Here is a 19,418-nt window from a genome sequence, read left to right on the forward strand (position 1 = left end):
GCCCCCTCCTGGCATAGAGGGACACATCCAAATACACAGCAGTTAGCAGGGGCGGATCCAGAAGAAAATGATGGGGGTGCACCATGGAAGGGGAAGTACATTTGCGTGCGACTTCGATGCATGTGAGGTGGCGCTTCTTATACAATGCCCACAGTTGTAGCGCTCATTATGCAATGTCCACTGTACTGGTAGTGCCCCTTATATAGACCCCATAGTAGTGGTGCCCCTTATGCAATGCCCCTATTGCCCCAGCAATAATGTTGCCTGTAGTAATGCCCGCAGTCATATAGTGAGTGTGGCCAATTAAAATGAGACGTGATACACAGACATATGCCCCCAATAGTGCAGTGCCAAATCCACAATTGCCCCCACAGTGCCAGATCCACAATTGCCCCCACAGTGCCAGATTCACAATTGTCCCCACAGTGGCAGATCCACAAATGCCCCCACAGTGCCAGATCCACCCACAGTGCCAGATCCACAAATGCCCCCACAGTGCCAGATCCAAAAATGCCCCTACAGTGCCAGATCCAAAAATGCCCCTACAGTGCCAGATCCAAAAATGCCCCCACAGTGTCAGGTATACAAATGTCCTCACAGTGCCAGGTAAACAATTGCCCCCACAGTGCCAGGTATACAATTGACCTCACAGTGCCAGGTATACAAATGCCCCCACAGCAGGTATACAAATGCCCCCACAGCAGGTATACAAATGCCCCCACAGCAGTTCTGCAGTTGCTTACCGCTGCTGCTGCTTCTCTGCCCGGCTGGCTCTGAGGGTGTCAGGAGGAGAGCGCGGCTATGTCTGGCGGGATGTAGGACTTCAAACTAGCCGCCAGTTCGTGAGCCAATCAGAGCTCGTGGACCGGCGGCTCCTGATTGGCTGCCGGTCTGCGAGCTCTGATTGGCTCACGAACCGACGGCTGGTTTGAAGTCCGCAACACGCCGCCAGATAGCCGCGCTCTCCTCCTGACAGCTGAGACACGCTGCCGCTGGACTGAGCGGCAGCGTGTCTCAGTGACACAAGCGGGGGGGGGATGGGGCCACAAATGACAGGGGGGGCACGGGCCCGAGTGCCCCCCCCCCCTGGATCCGCCACTGGCAGTTAGGAATAAAGAAAACAGCACACCAGTCCATGATTTTTGTGCAATCTAGCCGTGGCTAGTTTTTTGTGCTGTACAAAAACAAAGCATACAAATAGATGCTATCTTGTGTGGGCACTAAGTAAACATCACATATTCCCTCTCTCACAGTGGTAGGACCTGATACCCCTACCACAAACACAGGCATATGCACAGTACTTACAGTCAGTAAATCACAGTGTCTCATAACAAGCCTGCTGATTGTCTTCCCAGGTAGTGAGACCCTGATCCAAGCCTGGCCTGATGGAACTTATATCAGCCTCTTACAGGTACAGGCACTCATTAGCCTGCTCTTAGACTGAAGGCCTAAAAACCAAAAACGTGCTTTATGGGTGGAGCCCTGCTTTCTCTCTCACACCCATACCACTAGGACCCCTTACCCAGCTATTAGTCCATGTAGCAGAAGCAGACATTTCCCGAGGGTTGAAAATACACTGCTCAAAAAAATAAAGGGAACACTTAAACAACACAATGTAACTCCAAGTCAATCACACTTCTGTGAAATCAAACTGTCCACTTAGGAAGCAACACTGATTGACAATCAATTTCACATACTGTTGTGCAAATGGAATAGACTACAGGTGAAAATTATAGGCAATTAGCAAGACACCCCCAATAAAGGAGTTGTTCTGCTGGTGGTGACCACAGACCACTTCTCAGCTCCTATGCTTTCTGGCTGATGTTTTGGTCACTTTTGAAAGCTGGCGGTGCTTTCACTCTAGTGGTAGCATGAGACGGAGTCTACAACCCACACAAGTGGCTCAGGTAGTGCAGCTCATCCAGGATGGCACATCAATGCGAGCTGTGGCAAGAAGGTTTGCTGTGTCTGTCAGCGTAGTGTCCAGAGCATGGAGGCGCTACCAGGAGACAGGCCAGTACATCAGGAGACGTGGAGGAGGCCGTAGGAGGGCAACAACCCAGCAGCAGGACTGCTTACTCCGCCTTTGTGCAAGGAGGAACAGGAGGAACACTGCCAGAGCCCTGCAAAATGACCTCTAGCAAGCCACAAATGTGCATGTGTCTACTCAAACGATCAGACTCCATGAGGGTGGTATGAGGGCCCGACGTCCACAGGTGGGGGTTGTGCTTACAGCCCAATACCATGCAGGACGTTTGGCATTTGCCAGAAAACACAAAGATTGGCAAATTCGCCACTGGTGCCCTGTGCTCTTCACAGATGAAAGCAGGTTCTCACTGAGCACATGTGACAGACGTGACAGAGTCTGGAGACGCCAAGGAGAACGTTCTGCTGCCTGCAACATCCTCCAGCATGACCGGTTTGGCAGTGGGTCAGTAATGGTGTGGGGTGGCATTTCTCTGGGGGGCCGCACAGCCCTCCATGTGCTCGCCAGAGGTAGCCTGACTGCCATTAGGTACCGGGATGAGATCCTCAGACCCCTTGTGAGACCATATGCTGGTGCGGTTGGCCCTGGGTTCCTCCTAATGCAAGACAATGCTAGACCTCATGTGGCTGGAGTGTGTCAGCAGTTCCTGCAAGACGAAGGCATTGATGCTATGGACTGGCCCACCCGTTCCCCAGACCTGAATCCAATTGAGCACATCTGGGACATCATGTCTCGCTCCGTCCACCAACGCCACGTTGCACCACAGACTGTCCAGGAGTTGGCGGATGCTTTAGTCCAGGTCTGGGAGTAGATCCCTCAGGAGACCATCCACTACCTCATCAGGAGCATGCCCAGGCATTGTAGGGAGGTCTTACAGGCACGTGGAGGCCACACACACTACTGAGCCTCATTTTGACTTGTTTTAAGGACATTACATCAAAGTTGGATCAGCCTGTAGTGTGTTTTTCCACTTTAATTTTGAGTGTGACTCCAAAACCAGACCTCCATGGGTTAATACATTTGATTTACATTGATAATTTTTGTGTGATTTTGTTGTCAGCACATTCAACTATGTAAAGAACAAAGTATTTAATAAGAATATTTCATTAATTCAGATCTAGGATGTGTTATTTTAGTGTTCCCTTTATTTTTTTGAGCAGTGTACATGGGTTCACTACGGGTGGCCGGCGGTCGGGCTCCCGGCGACCAGCATCCCGGCGCCGGGAGCCCGACCGCCGGCTTACCGACAGCTTGGCGAGCGCAAATGAGCCCCTTGCGGGCTCGCTGCGCTCGCCACGCTACGGGCACGGTGGCGCGCTACGCGCGCCACACTATTTTATTCTCCCTCTATGGGGGTCGTGGACCCCCACGAGGGAAAATAAGTGTCGGTAAGCCGGCGGTCGGGCTCCCGGCGCCGGTATACTGAGCGCCGGGAGCCCGACCGCCGGCAAACAGAAGACCACCCGTGTACATAGGCCAGAAATTTGTGGCAAAAATATCTCTCATATATCACTTTATCAGTGCAATATATAATAAAAACATAAATTATATATATATATATATAGTTACATAGTTGGTGAGGTTGAAAAGAGATGAGATGTTTATCGAGTTCAACCTGTATTTTAAATTATAAATCACTTAGATGCTGTAGCCTTGGATATTTCTATCAGTTTGGAATTTATCTAATCCATTTTTGAACTTATTTAGTGAGTCCACCATTACTACCTTCTCCGGTAGGGAATTCCATATCTGTATTGTTCTTACTGTGAAGAACCCTTTCCTCTGTTGTGTAAGAATTTTTTTTTCTTCTAACCTCAGGGGGTGTCCTGTGTGTTTTTTTTTATAAATATATATATATATATATATATATATATATATATACTGTATATAGATATATGTACATGGCCGGATTAACAATGGGGCGGATGGAGCTGCAGCTCCAAGCCCCCCATTGAAAATAGGCCCACAGACCTCCCTGCAGTGCAGGCAGTAGCCAGTGCTGCCAGGAAAAAAAAACATTTCCTGTCAGCACATACATCAGCTCACTCACCTCCGGCTGCCCATTCACCCCCACCCCAAACTGGTCAGCCTGTGTCCTGACCGCTTTGTGTTGCAAGGGGCGGGGCTTCAGACGGCCAATGGGGCGGAGCCACGTAAATAGTTACGAGACAGCAGCCTCCTGTCAAGACCCTGCCCCTCTTTCATGAGGCATGTTATTGTTGGAAAGCTGCAGCAGGAAAGGTATGCTGCAGCAAAAGCAATTATGTTTTGATGGGCGAGGGGGCGGGGCTTCGGACGGGCAAGAGGGCGGGACTTCGGACGGGCAAGGGGGCGGAGCCACGTAAATAGTTACGAGACAGCAGCCTCCTGTCAAGACCCTGCCCCTCTTTCATGAGGCATGTTATTGATGGAAAGCTGCAGCAGGAAAGGTATGCTGCAGCAAAAGCAATTATGTTTTGATGGGCGAGGGGGCGGGGCTTCGGATGGACATGGGGGTGGAGCCTCAGATATATCTCCGCTGCTCCGCCCCCGAACCCACCAGAAGCCCCCGCCCCCTTGTTCATCAAAACGTAAATGTTTTTACTGCAGCATACCTTTCCTGCTGCAGCTTCCCAACAATAACATTGAAAGAGGGGAAGGGTCTTGACAGGAGGCTGCTGTCTTTTAGGAGAGCTGGGTCCCTGGATGTCAGAGCTGAGGGGGCATGCACACCATGTGAGTAGCAGCCCACACCAGGCCCCGAGGTCTGCTATGTAAGTGGTGTCTATGTCAGTAAGTTTTGAAGGGGGAGGGGGGGGGTGTGTGTGTGTGTTTCGCTAAGTAAGTAGTGTCTGTCAGTAAGTAGTGTCAGTATCAGTATGTTTTGCGTGTGTGTGTCAGTAAGTAGTGTCAGTGAGTTTTGCATTGTGTCTGTGTCAGTAAGTTTTGCATTTTGTGTGTGTCTGTGTAAGTTTTGTGTTGTGTCGTGTGTGTCAATATGTTTTGCGTTTTGTGTGTGTGTGTTAGTCAGTCCTGCAAGTGTGGCAGTACGCTCCGGTATGGCGTACCATTAAGAATGTGTCCGCCAGTACGCCATACCCCCGCCACACTGTAAAACACCACCACCAAGCTCCTAGATCTTGCTCGGAGGCGCCGCCAGCACCTTCTTCCTTTTCCAGGAAAAGGACTGCTGGGAGCATGAAGGTGATGTCATCACCATCCCGCACCTGGCAGACTGGCAGAGAAAAAGTGACGATGGGGTGCCGGGCCACCGGTGTGTGGGTGGTATTCAGTATACCAGTTGTTGGGATCCCAGCGCACAGTATACCGGCGCCGGAATCCCGACAACCGGCATACCGACACCTTTTCTCCCTTTTGGGGGTCCACGAACCCCCTGGAGGGAGGATAGCGTGGCGCTTATGCGCGCCACTGAGCCCGCAAGTGGCTCATTTGCGCTCACTTAGCTATCGGGAAGCCGGCAGTCTGGATCCCGGCGCCGGTATGCTGGCCGCCGGGGACCCGGCCGCCGGCAACTCATACTACACTCCGGTGAGTAACTCTAATGGTCGGGACCCCTCCCCACAAGTACAATGAGGCGGCACTACCAAGTTTTGCTGGTGCAGTAAGATTTATTGATCCGGAATCTTACTAAATAAATCTTACTGCACCAGCAAGACTCGGGAGTGCTGCCTCATTGTACTCTGTCCACAGCTTGAAAAACCGGAGGAGGGCACTGGAGCAAATATTCACATCATAACAGGATGAGTGCTGGGTACACAGCTTATATATCATATTTTTTTATTCTATAACAAGTGTCACATCCTGCTGTCCTTGTCTCTGTAGTCCGCAGGGGCAGGGGGTGTCTGTGCCATGGATTCACATAATATATAACCACTTCACCTAGTGTCACATGGTTACATCCCTTAATGACATGTGACCACGCCCACGGCACGCAGGCACAGTACCACTGAGAAAAAAATGCTGTGTGCACCACAGGTGTCAGTAAGAAGTGTCTGTCAGTAAGTAGTGTTTGTGTCAGTACATTTTGCATGGTGTCTGTGTCAGTAAGTTTTGTGTGTGTCAGTAATTAGCGTTTGTCAGTAGGTTTTGTACTGTGTGTGTGTGTCAGTAAGTAGTGTCTGTCAGTAAGTGGTGGGTGTCTGTGTCAGTAATACCCCTTTCACACCGCAAAAATAACCTGGTTTAGACTGGGTATATTGCTGGGTCGACACGTTCCGATGTGTGTTGTGAAAGGGGTCATGGGCGAATTCTGGATTGCCTGACCCAGTAATTCAACCCGGGAATAAAGAAGGGTTATTCTCGGGTTAAATACCAGGTCCGGTGCAGTGTGAACGGGTCACCCAGGTCGATGCAACCCGGGACCCGTTCACTGCATAGGGATGATCTCATCTCCCAGCAGCGCCTCTGCACCTGATGCCGACTCCATCTCCGCCCACAGATGGCAACCCGAATTGCCGGGTTGGGTTGGCGGTGTGGAGGGTCAAATGCTGGGTCCCACCCTGGAATGGACCCATTTCCAATTCCCAGGTGGGACCCGGCATTGTGATGGGAGAGCGGTATAAGTATTGTGTTGTGTGTGTGTCTGTAAGTAATGTCTGTGTCAATAAGTTTATCTGTGTTGTGCGTGTGTGTCAGTCAGTAATATCTATCAGTAAGTGTCTGTGTCGGTAAGTTTTGTGTTGTGAGTGTGTGTGTTAGTAAATAGTGTCTGTCAGTAAGTGGTGATTGTGTCAGTAAGCTTTGTGTTGTGTGTGTGTGTGTGTGTGTCAGTAAGTAGTGTCTGTCAGTAAGTGGTGACTGTCACTCACATGGCATAGGCCACACCCCTATTTAGACCACACCCACACCACACTGATCACACCCCCACATCACTAGTCACACCACCGCAGCGCTTGTCACACCTCCTGCCGAGGCACACAATAGGCCCTTCCTAAATTTCAGCTCCAGGCCCATATGGACCTTAATCTGGCACTGTATATGTATGTTATGTGCATATTTTCTCAGCTAAAAACACTATGCTAATCATGGGGCAGAGATTGCAGCAGTGTGCGTCTGAGTATGTGTATTACTTTAGCAAAAATTTGCTACAGGCTGGTAAAACACTGGCAGGTGTTGTTAATGGTACACACCATCTCATGCCACTCTATTGAATGTGTGTTACGCTGAGAGCTAATGCAGGACACACCTATGCAAGTGTCAACTTGTTGGCAGGGTTCTGCAGGTTATCCAACATACTCAGTTCTTTCAAGTTCAGTCTCTATGTATATGCTTGAATTAGTGAATATCGAACTTGGACCTTTTTTTTGTTCATGTCATTAGGATACATAACTCTCCCAAGTCAGCTTAAGTAGTAAATGTAATTTGTATAACATCGCAACATTTGCTGGAACTGAATTTGTTTGCAAAATAAATAGACACAGTTAAAAACAAAATAATATGTGCAGAGCTTTAGTTATGACTGCTTAACTGCTAAATCGAACTCTTGCATCTTAATGAGTACAAATGGGATCCGGTCTGAAGATCGACAGTGTCTAGGTCGACAATGTTTAGGTCGACCACTATAGGTCGACAGTCACTAGGTCGACATGGATGGAAGGTCGACAGGGTTTCTAGGTCGACATGTGCTAGGTCGACAGGTCTAAAGGTCGACATGAGTTTTTCACATTTTTTTTCTTTTTTTGATTTTTTTCATACTTAACGATCCACGTGGACTACGATTGGAACGGTAAAGTGTGCCGAGCGAAGGCACCATGCCCGAAGCATGGCGAGCGAATGCGGTGCACTAATTTGGGATCCCGGTCACTCTACGAAGAAAACGACACCAAAAAAAAAAAATCCTCATGTCGACCTTTAGACCTGTCGACCTAGCACATGTCGACCTAGAAGCCCTGTCGACCTTCCATCCATGTCGACCTAGTGACTGTCGACCTATAGTGGTCGACCTAAACATTGTCGACCTAGACACTGTCGATTTGATGAACCACACCCGTACAAATATGCTCTGTGTCTGGTGTATTAAAAAATGTCTACATGAGGCTTAACTAATGAAATGTATTCAAACATTGGGAAATTGCATCTGTTTTAAACTCTTGAATATTTGAGACCATGAAAATGTGTATACTCCTGATAGATAATATATAATATTGTTCCATACTGACTGACTTTTTTTTTTTTTACTTTCACAGAGAAAAGGACAGATAAATCTGCTGTCTCAGGTGCAATCAGGATGAAAATCAATGTTGAAATCAAGGGAGAAGAGAATGTGCCGCCTTACCACATACAGTACACTTGTTTGCATGAGGTAAGGTAGATTGGAAAATAACTCAAACAATCCGAGTTAATTTGTGCCTTTTGGCTGAGTACTAAGTAATGCAGTTAATTAAAGTAAGTTAAAAGGCAAAGAAAGCAGTACCATAGCAGCATGGGGAAAGCGGTGGCAACCATATCAGGGATCTGAAGCTACAGGGACTCACAGGTTTCCCTAAAATGCTACATGGTCTGAGGTTACTTGGTTCTTCCCATTTCTTTACAAAAGTGCAAGTACTGTACCAGCAGATCTTTTTTATACAGTAGCAGCTGTAGGAGGCTTTCAAAGTTAGGATCACTCTAATGATATCTTACAAGCAGGGGTTGAGAGGGATGGGGAACCATCCCGGGAAATTTCAGGAAGCAGCCCTAATGGGGGCGGGGTTTGTGGAATGGGTGGGGTTTGTAGAGGGGGGCAGAATACTACCTCCTCATAGAGCCTGATTCTGAGTCAGACAGACCTTTTTGCTGCAGACATTGATACACAGACAAATGCTGACACACAGACAGATGTTGACACGCAGATGCTAATACAATGACGCACTGACATTGACACAAACAGACACTGACACACTATGCTGAGACATGGGCAGACGCTAGAACACAGATGCTGACACACAGATGTTGGCCTTCCCATGACATATGTCCCTTACCTTCCCGCATGCTGTACACACATGCTGCTGTTTATGTGACACCTCCGGTTCTCTGTCCAGCATACCTGGGTACTGCGTCTTGTCTGGTAGGGAGACACAGTGCATCCACCAAGTGGGAGAGCGGGAGTCACAGTGCATGACACAGATGCAGTGTACGAGAGCTGGATGGGGGGGAACACAGTGCAAGACACAGCTGCCAGACGGGAGAGTGGTGGGGCTCTGGAGGGAGACAGTGCAAGCCACAGCCTCCAGACAGAAGGGGGATGTGTGCTCCGGAAAGAAAAAAAAATCAGTGCTTGAAGTGCAGGTATGACATACCTTTGCATACTTCAAGCACTGTATATGTGTGTGTATATACATATATATATATATATATATATACATACACATCTGGTAAAATAACTTATTGAAAATATACATTGCCAGGACACATGCGCAAGTGTTTTATACAATAAAATGAGCTTCAGCGAGTTAACTTACCAAACCCTGAGCACTGAACATAGAAGAGCTCCCGTGCAGCAGCCTGTAGAGGGGAAGGGAGAAACCAGAGTGCAGACAGAGTTACTTTCCGTTTCTGCTATCCCTGATAGCAGACGTCCATGCGGAGGAAGGAAATGTTCTGACTGCTGGTGTGTGAACATGAGGGGTTTCAATGACCCCCCTGCATGCACTTGTGAATACCGTGGTTGAGAAAGAGAGCAACTGTGTGGCAAGGACATCACTGCTGTGCGGGGACAGTACAAAGCTGCCGCCCTCCATCTCCCTTCAGCCTGCTCAGCACTGACAAGCAGCAGCATGACCGTGTCACCTGCTGCTGCCAGGAGTAGCAGAGTACAGTAGAAGTGCTGTATCTTCCGGCTCTCGGCACCCAGCCGAAACTGTCCACTAGCCAGGCAGATAACAGCTTCCGGGATGCGGTCCAGTGGAACCAAATCACGCAAGCGTTGCAGGTGGCCGATTCGACATGTGAATGTGAGTGTTCGGGCAGGCCAGAAGCATGAGGAGCTGGCTGGACAGAGCGGGGACTGGGGCCGGCCAACCAGTGATCTGTCCCGTTGGCCCAATCCACCCATGCATAAGAACTCATGGCCTAGGATAGAAGACATAAACTCCTTTATTTGTGGCTGCTAATATTCCAGATTTTAAATCCAAATAAGAGAAGAGTAATGGATCTGCACACTAACTCCAGTGCAAAGTTATTTTGATATTTGGGATGTCTCTGCATGTATTTAAGACTCCCACACAAGGGATACTGCATGTCTTTTGCTAAGACTCCCACACAAGGGATACTGTATGTTATTAAAGGGAAAAAATTAATTCTCTGGCAAAACTAAGTGTTTTCACCAGAGTTAGAGCTTTTCCCTATCTGCTAAAATGCTTACTGCCAGCTCTAGCTGGTGACACATACCACAGGGTTCCAGGCAGGCTCGGCGCTAACCGCTCAGCAAAGGGATGCAGTGCAGGGAGGTGCCAGGAAGGAGAGGCACTCTCCCTGCTCTGTATCCCTGTGCTGAGCTGATGTCCCTGCTGCACCACCCCACTCCCCCTGCAGCTGCCGGCTGCTGCGCCTGTCACACTCCATGACAGGCAGCTGCGCCGGCAGCTACAAGCCTCCTCTCCCCTCCCCTGTCACAGACTCACAGTGCAGTGTGCAGACCTAAAAGGGGGTGGGGCTACACTGTAATAAGGGGCTGAGCTACACGGGACCAGGCTGCAGACTGCAACACGGGATAAACTGCCAGACTTTCTTATGTAAGTGGCTGGAAAACAAGTGAGTGAGTGAAAGTGTGTGTGTGTATCTGTATATACAGTATGTGTGTGTGCATACAGAATCTGTGTATATGTATGTGTGACACTGTATGCGTTTAATGTATGTACAGTGTGTGTGTGTGACTGTGTGGCATAATGTGTGTAAGTGTCACTGGTACAGAGGGCGTTACGTGTGTAAGCATCACTGGTACATGAGGCATTAGGTGTGTAAGCATCAGTGGTACAGGGGGCGTTACGTGTGTAAGCGTCACTGGTACAGGGGGCGTTATGTATGCAAGCATCACTGGTACGGGGGGGCGTTATGTGTGCAAGTGTCACTGCTACAGCTTGTGTTACTTGTGCAAGTGTCACTACTACAGGGGGTGTTACATGTGCAAGTGTCACTGCTACAGGTTGCATTACATGTGCAAGCACCACCGGTACAGGGGGCATTACATGTGCAAGTGTCACTGGTACAAGGTGCGTAACATGTGCAAGTGTCACTGCTACAGGGTGCGTTACGTGTGCAAGTGTTACTGCTACAGGGGGCGTTACGTGTGTAAGTGTCACTACTACAGGGTTTATTGTGTGTAAAAGCGGCACTGCTACTGGGAGCATTATGTGCATTAGCAAGGGGCGTCTTGTATAAGCATCACTGCTACAAGGGGCGTTACGTGTTTAAGCGTCATTGCTACAGGGTGTGTTACATGTGTAAGCATCACTACGTCTTGTATAAGCGTCGCTGGTACAGGGGGTGTTATGTGTGTAAGTGGCACTACTACACGGGGCGTTGTGTATAAGCGGCACTACCACAGGGGGCACTGTGTGTAAGCGGCACTACTACAGGGAGCATTATGTGTATGTGTCACTGCTACAAGGGGCATTGTGTGCACTGTCCCTTTGTAAAGTATGGGAGGGCGCAAATTTATAGTTTGCAGGTGGGTGCTGAACACCCTAGCACCGGCCCTGGTTCCAGGTTACTCCGGTGTTAAGCTTCCCCATGGAAAACATTGTGGCAGTACATGTCTACCCCCATAATACTCCTAAGACTATCAGTATCTCAGGATGGCGATATCAGAGGCCAGCGGCAGAAAAAAACAAACCTTTTATTATTTAGATAAATTATTTAACAAAAACAAAAACAAATTATGAGTTCATTAATCATTTTTAAATTTTTATTTACACATTTTCTTTGTATTAACTACTGTAGCTAAGTAACTCTGCTGCCCTGTACATTTTCTTAGTAATTGCAACAGTAACTGACCTCCCCGAAATGCAAATTGTTTTGTTATCATCATATACTTTTAAATAGACCTTTTGGATGTTAAAAAAAAAAAGTTTCTATTGCATTGAAGTTGCAGATCCATTATTTCCACTTCTACAAAATAAGAAAGTCCCACTCCATAAGATGCAGTGGCATCTGGCGATACATCATATATGTTGAGAAGGAAAAATTTATTTATTTTTTTAGAGAGCACAGTTGTCCCCATGATAATAATGCTATTTTCTTTCATGCTGTTAAGACAACAATAATGTATTTTAATAACTCCCCAAAGTCTAGTCAAACTGATATTCTAAAATAGAATGACCCTTATAATAATCAGTCAGCCAATATTTGGGAAGAAGAGTGGAACGTTACACTAACTTTATGTGAAAATGTATTTAATCTGACAGTATTAGATGGTAAAGCTGTATACTTTACTTGTTTTACAGTGTTTGGTGTCACAATATTCTGGAGACATTGTTTCCCTTTGAAACATAAGATAAACACTCCACTGTTAATATTAAGGCCCCCATTTACATTTAAGAGGCAATAACATAGATTTTATATAAATGCTTATCACAGTAATTGTTCACTAGATAGTACATAGACCAATAAATTATTTTGCTTCCCTATACTACCACAAGAATTATGTGCTCGATAAAAGTTTTTAATTAAAGGGAAAAGACAAGTTTACAAAATGAGGCTTGGAGGGGCCAAGGGTAAAGATTAGGTTAGTTCCACATAAAAAAAAGAATAAAATGCAGATGCACACTCTACTACTAAACACTGCTAATCTGAGTGATTAGAATAAACTCTGCAATCTAACAAAGAGCAAAATTGAGGTGCTTAGCATAAGGTTTGTCCAAAAAGATGGGACCACTAGCTGTGACCAGGTGACCTCATCTCATGGGTCCCTAACGGGTGGTATTCATGTGACCGCCGGTCAGCTGACCGACAGTCACATGACCTCCTCCGCCAGCCTGACGGGTCACTATCCCGATGGTCGGCATGCCGACCAACAGGGACTATTTCCACTCGTGGGTGTCCACGACACCCATAGAGTGGGAATAGAACCCGTGGCGACCGCAGGTCACCACTTAGCCCGCAGCGTGGCGAGCGCAGCGAGCCCGCAAGGGGCTTGCTGCACTCGCCCCTCCCCGCTGGGATCCCGGCGTCGGCGTCGGTAAGCTGACTGGCGGTCTCCTGATCGCCGTGTCAGCCGTCCCTAACACCAGAGTTCAAGTCCAGGGCACTGTGTCATAATGTGGAACTCCACATACTGTTTCCACTAAATGGTGTCTGTTTTTCTAATTATCTCTGTAATCATGTGCAAAAGTTTTAAAAGTATCCCTTAATCTGTGTAAATGTATACCTTACTAAACAGTTTTATGTATATTTTATTGTTTACTGATATTGAAGAAGAGTCAGTATGACACTAGTTTTCTCATTTACAACAAATCAGAACATTCTGGGGGTATCAATAGCATTAATTGCAGTGCAGTCTTGCTTTTGTGCTAAGAAAGCTATAGGGGGTAATTCCAAGTTGATCGCAGCATGACATTTTTTAGCAGTTGGGCAAAACCATGTGCACTGCAGGGGAGGCAGATATAACATGTGCAGAAAGAGTTAGATTTGGGTGGGTTATTTTGTTTCTGTGCAGGGTAAATACTGGCTGCTTTATTTTTACACTCAAATTAGATTGCAGATTGAACACACCCCACCCAAATCTAACTCTCTCTGCACATGTTATATCTGTCCCCCTTGCAGTGCACATGGTTTTGCCCAACTGCTAAAAAAATTCCTGCTGCAATCAACTTGGAATTACCCCCATAAACATAAATCTTAGCACTGGCTTGTGGTCAGTAAAGAGGGAGGAAATGGGTTGATTTCATTTCTTCAGTTTCTGACTGAGATAATGAAAGGTATGGCTTAGATTGTAGTGGTAAGGTTATCTTGTGCTGGCAGGCTTACTAGCACCACTTTCATCTTTGAACCTGTGAGCTTGCAGTTTGCTTCTGAAGTGTCAGGTTGCCATTGAAAATGTTGTATAGATCTTGCCACCTGTTGCCTTTCACTTGATGCAGCAAATTGTGTCCCCACTGAGCAGCACATCCCCCTCCACAGAAATCCATTCGGTGAAGAGAAATGAAATGAGTTAAAATGATTGAACAGTATTAAATTCATCATATGCTGAGCTGCCACTCATGTGTTTCCGAGTCCTGACAATGTGAAACAAACTTTACCCACAGAACTTATTCCACTACCTGACAGAAGTTCAGAATAATGGCAGCGTTAAGATCCCTGAAGTAAAAGGAGATGAAGCCTGGAAGGTGTACTTTGATGACGACGCACAAGAAATAGTGGATGAATTTGCAATGCGCTATGGAATAGAGTCTATTTATCAGGCAATGACGTAAGTATATGAGCTCCATTAATAACAAGCAAAGAGCTGGAGTACAAACCTAGAGGAGACAGGCGCATGTATAGATTATAAAAACACACGTACTTCAGTGAATATTGCCTTTTTTGCTGTTTCTATTAGGAATATTCTTTTGTTGCAGACAGAATATTAGTGGTTCTTTATCACTCACAGTGACAGTCTCCACATATTTATGGAGATGCTGAAGGAGTTTCACTGCATGTGAGCACCGAATGTGTTTCAGGAGGTTACATGTACACTATTTTTAACTGAAGTTTCACTTTAAGGCCTAGATTTATCAAGCCTTGGAGAGTGATAAATTGCACGGTGATAAAGTACCAACCAATCAGTTCCTAACTGTCATTTTTCAAACACAGCCTGTAGCATGGCAGTTAGGAGCTGATTGGAAGGTACTTTCTCACTGTGCAATTCATCTCCATGGGTTGATAAAGCTGGGCCTAAGGTTTAATACGTTGTTGTTGTTGTTGTTATTATTATTATGATTGTTATTAGTACGTTGCCTTTGAATGTAAGCATTTGTCTTAATCTTTTACTGTAAACATGACAGACCTATTAAAGCTGATGCTGGGTGAGTGATTCTGATGCTGGGTCAGTTGGTGTGCGTATGATGAGTGACTGTCCAGAACAGTGGCCCTTGGAGATTTGTGCAGTTCTACAACTTGCTCTCACCCGGAGTGATGGGACGGGGGCGCTCTAACTTAGACCGAGTACAATAAGGGCATGCTTTGCACAATTGTGAACAGATGCAAACTGGGACAATGACACATCTCTGCCTGCGAAAGATATATTATTTGCAGGTGTCAGGGACAGGTGCAGATAGGAGATGATGATGATGACAGTCAGGCATACCTTTTGTGTGGCGATGGTATCAAACTTCCTGTGTTCAGGATGCTGACGCTCAGAATCCCAATAATGGAATCCAGGCCCTCAGAATGCCCATAGATCCTGGTAAGTGTTTTAATCCAAACCCTACAACAAACCCACCCCTCCCGCAGCCTAGCCCTAACCCACCCCTCCCGCAGCCTAATCCTAACCGGTCCCCTAGTGCCTAACTCTAACCCCAGTACTTACCTTACCATCAAGATCTGCAAGGATTCTCCTGTCTGTATTCTGAATGTTGGGATCCCAGCTGCCAGGATCCTAACTGCATCCCTTTGTGAGTGTTTAAAGAAAACTTTTTTTGCACACAACATGAGTAGTTGTTATTGTATATTACACAGATTTCATCAGTTTGATGTTTCATATTTAATGTGTTTGTTGCAAATAGAATGTTTTAAACCATAGGTGCAAGAGTGATGTAAGTGTAACGTGTGCAGGGGTAGATCATGCGCATATAATACTGTTGCTAACTGGCACACATCTTAAGATATCGGCCCTCATTCCGAGTTGTTCGCTCGCAAGCTGCTTTTAGCAGCTTTACACACGTTAAGCCGCCGCCTACTGGGAGTGAATCTTAGCTTCTTAAAATTGCGAACGAAAGATTCTCAAAATTGCGATTACACACCTCATAGCAGTTTCTGAGTAGCTTCAAACTTACTCGGCATCTGCGATCAGTTCAGTGCTTGTCGTTCCTGGTTTGACGTCACAAACACACCCAGCGTTCGCCCAGACACTCCTCCGTTTCTCCAGCCACTCCCGCGTTTTTCCCAGAAACGGTAGCGTTTTTTCACACTCCCATAAAACGGCCAGTTTCCGCTCAGAAACACCCACTTCCTGTCAATCACATTACGATCACCAGAATGAAGAAAAAACCTCGTAATGCCGTGAGTAAAATTCCTAACTGCATAGCAAATTTACTTGGCGCAGTCGCACTGCGGACATTGCGCATGCGCAGTAGCGACTAATCGCTCTGTTGCGACAAAAAAATAACGAACGAACAACTCGGAATGACCCCCATCACTTTGCATATGTAGCAATTGCAGCTTTCTCTGGCTGGGTCCACAGGATTATCCACAGGATAACATTGGGATATTGTCGAGCGACAGCGAAAATGGCACCAACACGGTCACGAGCTTTCTGGCCTCCCAGGATGCATTGGGGCCTCCACTATATAGTCCCGTCCACTGACTCAGTCAGATCAGTTTTTTGCTTGGTGCGGCAGGAAGCCGCATGGTCACAGGGCAGCTGTGAAAGCAGCCTCAAGTTTTCATTACTTTATTTTTATAGACTTACTGTTTTGGTTTGAGCGACTTCTCTTAACAGCGTCTTAAACGTGTATTAGAAAGAGTCGCTCCAACAACTCCCCACCGGGTCGCAACAACGCTTACCTTCGCGGTACAGTGCTGTCTCGACGGGCGTCTGTGTCGGATGTTCTAGCAGGTCCAGCAGACGTTACCAGGCTGTGGCCGGAGCATGGGGAGACAGTGAGTATATGGACTTCCTCTTACTAGAGGGGTCAGGACACAGCTACGCTGATTTGGTGGAGACTACAAACAGCGTGTTGATGCGCCGAACATCTCGAGTGTGACAGCGCTACGCTCCGGGGATCATAGGCGCCAGGACTAGGTGAGGCCGCGATCCTGGGAGTTTAAGTCAACAGGGGGTTTCAGACGCTCTCCTGGCCGTCCCTCCGAGTACATGGCCAGTTCCCGCGGGTCTCTCGTTTCATGAACTGAATGACCTCACTTCCGGCTCAGACGCTACCACGAGGGTACTCGGTCGCAGCTTAGACGCTGCGGTTGTGTACACTGGATATAAACCCGCCCAGACCGAGTCGCAGGCCTTTAGTGTCTGCATGCACGTGGAGTCGCTCAGCGTCCGTTGGTGAGCGTCCGTGTCCGTTATCAGTTACCAAGAGCGGCAGTGTACACCAGTAGCGTCTGAATCCACTCAGCGTCTTTCGAGCGTCTTTGCTTGGATATGGAAGTGTGGTGAGTCTCCCTGTATCCCGCTCCCTGGAGGCAGGGTATACAGTACTAAAAATTCCTTCTACTTCTTAGTGTGCACTGTTCATTTTTAGTACCTATTGCATATGAGACCTGTATATTACTGTGTTTTCTGCATGTTATGTTGAAAAAGAACCAGTTAAACAGAAGTACAATTTTGCTACTTATGTATAAGTTATTATGGAGGTTGTATTCTCATATGACAATGTCTAATGCTTTAACATGTGACTGACTGCTAGTATGTGTGCTGACTTTTCTGTGTAATGTCAGTCCTGTTCTGACCCTCAAATCAGGTGCACTGTGGTCAGATTGATTTCACCTCTATATACTGATTATAGGGTGTGGTTCAGTCACAAAATTGTGTAGTCAATATCAGAAAAAATGTCTGTGAGCGGCAAAAGTGATGAGGAGAATTTGTCAAGCACTCCTACAGCCCTAACATGCTTATCTTGTAAGTCAGGGTTAATTGATATGATTCAATTGGTCACTTATGAGGGTTTGTGTGCAAACTGTTTCGCTTTTCAGCGAAGTAAAAAACAGGAGTTAGTTCAACCTCCAGTAGAGCCACCATGGAATATGTTCGCAAAGACTCTGTCTTCAATAGCGGACAGGTTAGCTCCAGTAGCACCACCTCAAGGGTTAGGTTACACTATGAACCCATACATGCAGCTCCCTTCCTATGTTTTGGTTCCAGTAGCCTCTACAAGCAACCAAGGGGTAGGTAAGACTAAGACAGATACGTCTGTATGGCAGACTACACAAGAGGATACATCGGATGATGATGCGGAAACAATAGATTCAACTCCGTATGATGATCAGTCGCAGAGCTTTAGTTCAGATGATGTAGCTGAACTCATTAATGCAGTAAAGGCTGTGCTTTCTCTGGAAGAACCAGCCAAGACAGCGTTAAAAGCAAAAGCACCTGTATTCAAACGAACAAAGTCAGTGAAAGCTGAATTTCCAGCGTCAGAGGAGTTGACGGAAATGATGGATGAGTCTTGGGCAGCGCCCGGTAAAAAGTATAAGATTCCTAGGAGATGGGATTCTTATTATCCATTTCCTGCTGGAGATTGTTCGAAGAGAGAAGTTCCTCCAAAAGTAGATGCACATGTTCTGCGACTCGTGCAGAAATCTGCTTTGCCACTGTCATCTACCTCTTTGAATGATGTCACAGACAGGAGGGTAGAGAGCCTATTGAAAAATATTTTTTCTCTTGTGGGTGCAGTGGTAAGACCTGCTATGGCTTCGGCCTGGGTAGCAAAGGCAATGGGCGAATGGATAGAGGAACTAGAGAATGACATCCCCTCTCCTACTAGGGAGCAAGAGGATCGTCTTTGCCGTTTAAGACAATCTGCCCAGTATTTAGAAGAAGCAGCCATTGATGTAGGCACTGTTGCTTCTAAAGCTTCAGCCCTGGCAGTAGTCGCTCGCAGAGCAGTCTGGCTACGGACCTGGAAGGCAGATGCGGAGTCCAAGAAGGAATTGGAAGCATTGCCTTTCGTGGGTAATATATTATTTGGAAAACCTTTATCGGATATCCTAGAGTCAGAGGCTGAATCGAAGAAGGTCAGATTTCCGGCTACCTACAACCCTAAGTCCAAGGGTTTAAAATTTCGCTCATTTCGCTGGCAAAGCAAAGCGAAAAGGTAAAGAGGAGCCTAAACAATCCCAGTTTAAATCCAGGGGTAGGAAGCAGTGGGCTAGCAAAAAGCCAGCTTCCAAACCTGAACAAAAGCCCTCAGCCTGAAGAGACGGTCCTCCGCCTGGAGGATTCCAGGGTTGGGGGCCGACTCCTGCAATTTGCACACACATGGCAACAGTCAACAACAGATGCCTGGGTGCAGAAGGTAGTATATCAGGGGTATGGGTTCCCATTCAGGAGGCAGCCTCCTCAAATATTTTTTTGCTCCAGCCCGTCTCGTATAGAGTCGAAGGCCAATGCCCTGCAAGAAGCAGTCCAAAAATTACTGCAGTCAGGTGTGATTGTCCCAGTACCTCCATCACAAAAGGGACAGGGGTATTACTCCAATCTGTTTCTAATCCAGAAACCAAATGGGTCATATCGACCAATTCTAAATCTGAAGATGTTGAACAATTACATATGGATCCCGAAGTTCCACATGGAGACGTTACG

At 46.9% G+C, this 19,418-nt stretch overlaps 1 protein-coding gene across 1 annotated transcript in view; it reads left to right on the top strand.

Annotated features, from left to right (window-relative positions):
- The window catches only part of UNC13C (unc-13 homolog C), a 1,008,422-nt gene that overhangs the window by 366,941 nt on the left and 622,063 nt on the right, over positions 1 to 19,418 (top strand). The window contains exons 13-14 of the mRNA XM_063926117.1: positions 8,173 to 8,288; positions 14,209 to 14,372. Of these exons, the coding sequence (XP_063782187.1) occupies positions 8,173 to 8,288; positions 14,209 to 14,372 (280 nt within the window). The remainder of the gene's footprint in view (positions 1 to 8,172; positions 8,289 to 14,208; positions 14,373 to 19,418) is intronic.

Source organism: Pseudophryne corroboree, chromosome 6 (assembly GCF_028390025.1).
Source record: "Pseudophryne corroboree isolate aPseCor3 chromosome 6, aPseCor3.hap2, whole genome shotgun sequence".
Lineage (NCBI taxonomy): Eukaryota > Metazoa > Chordata > Amphibia > Anura > Myobatrachidae > Pseudophryne > Pseudophryne corroboree.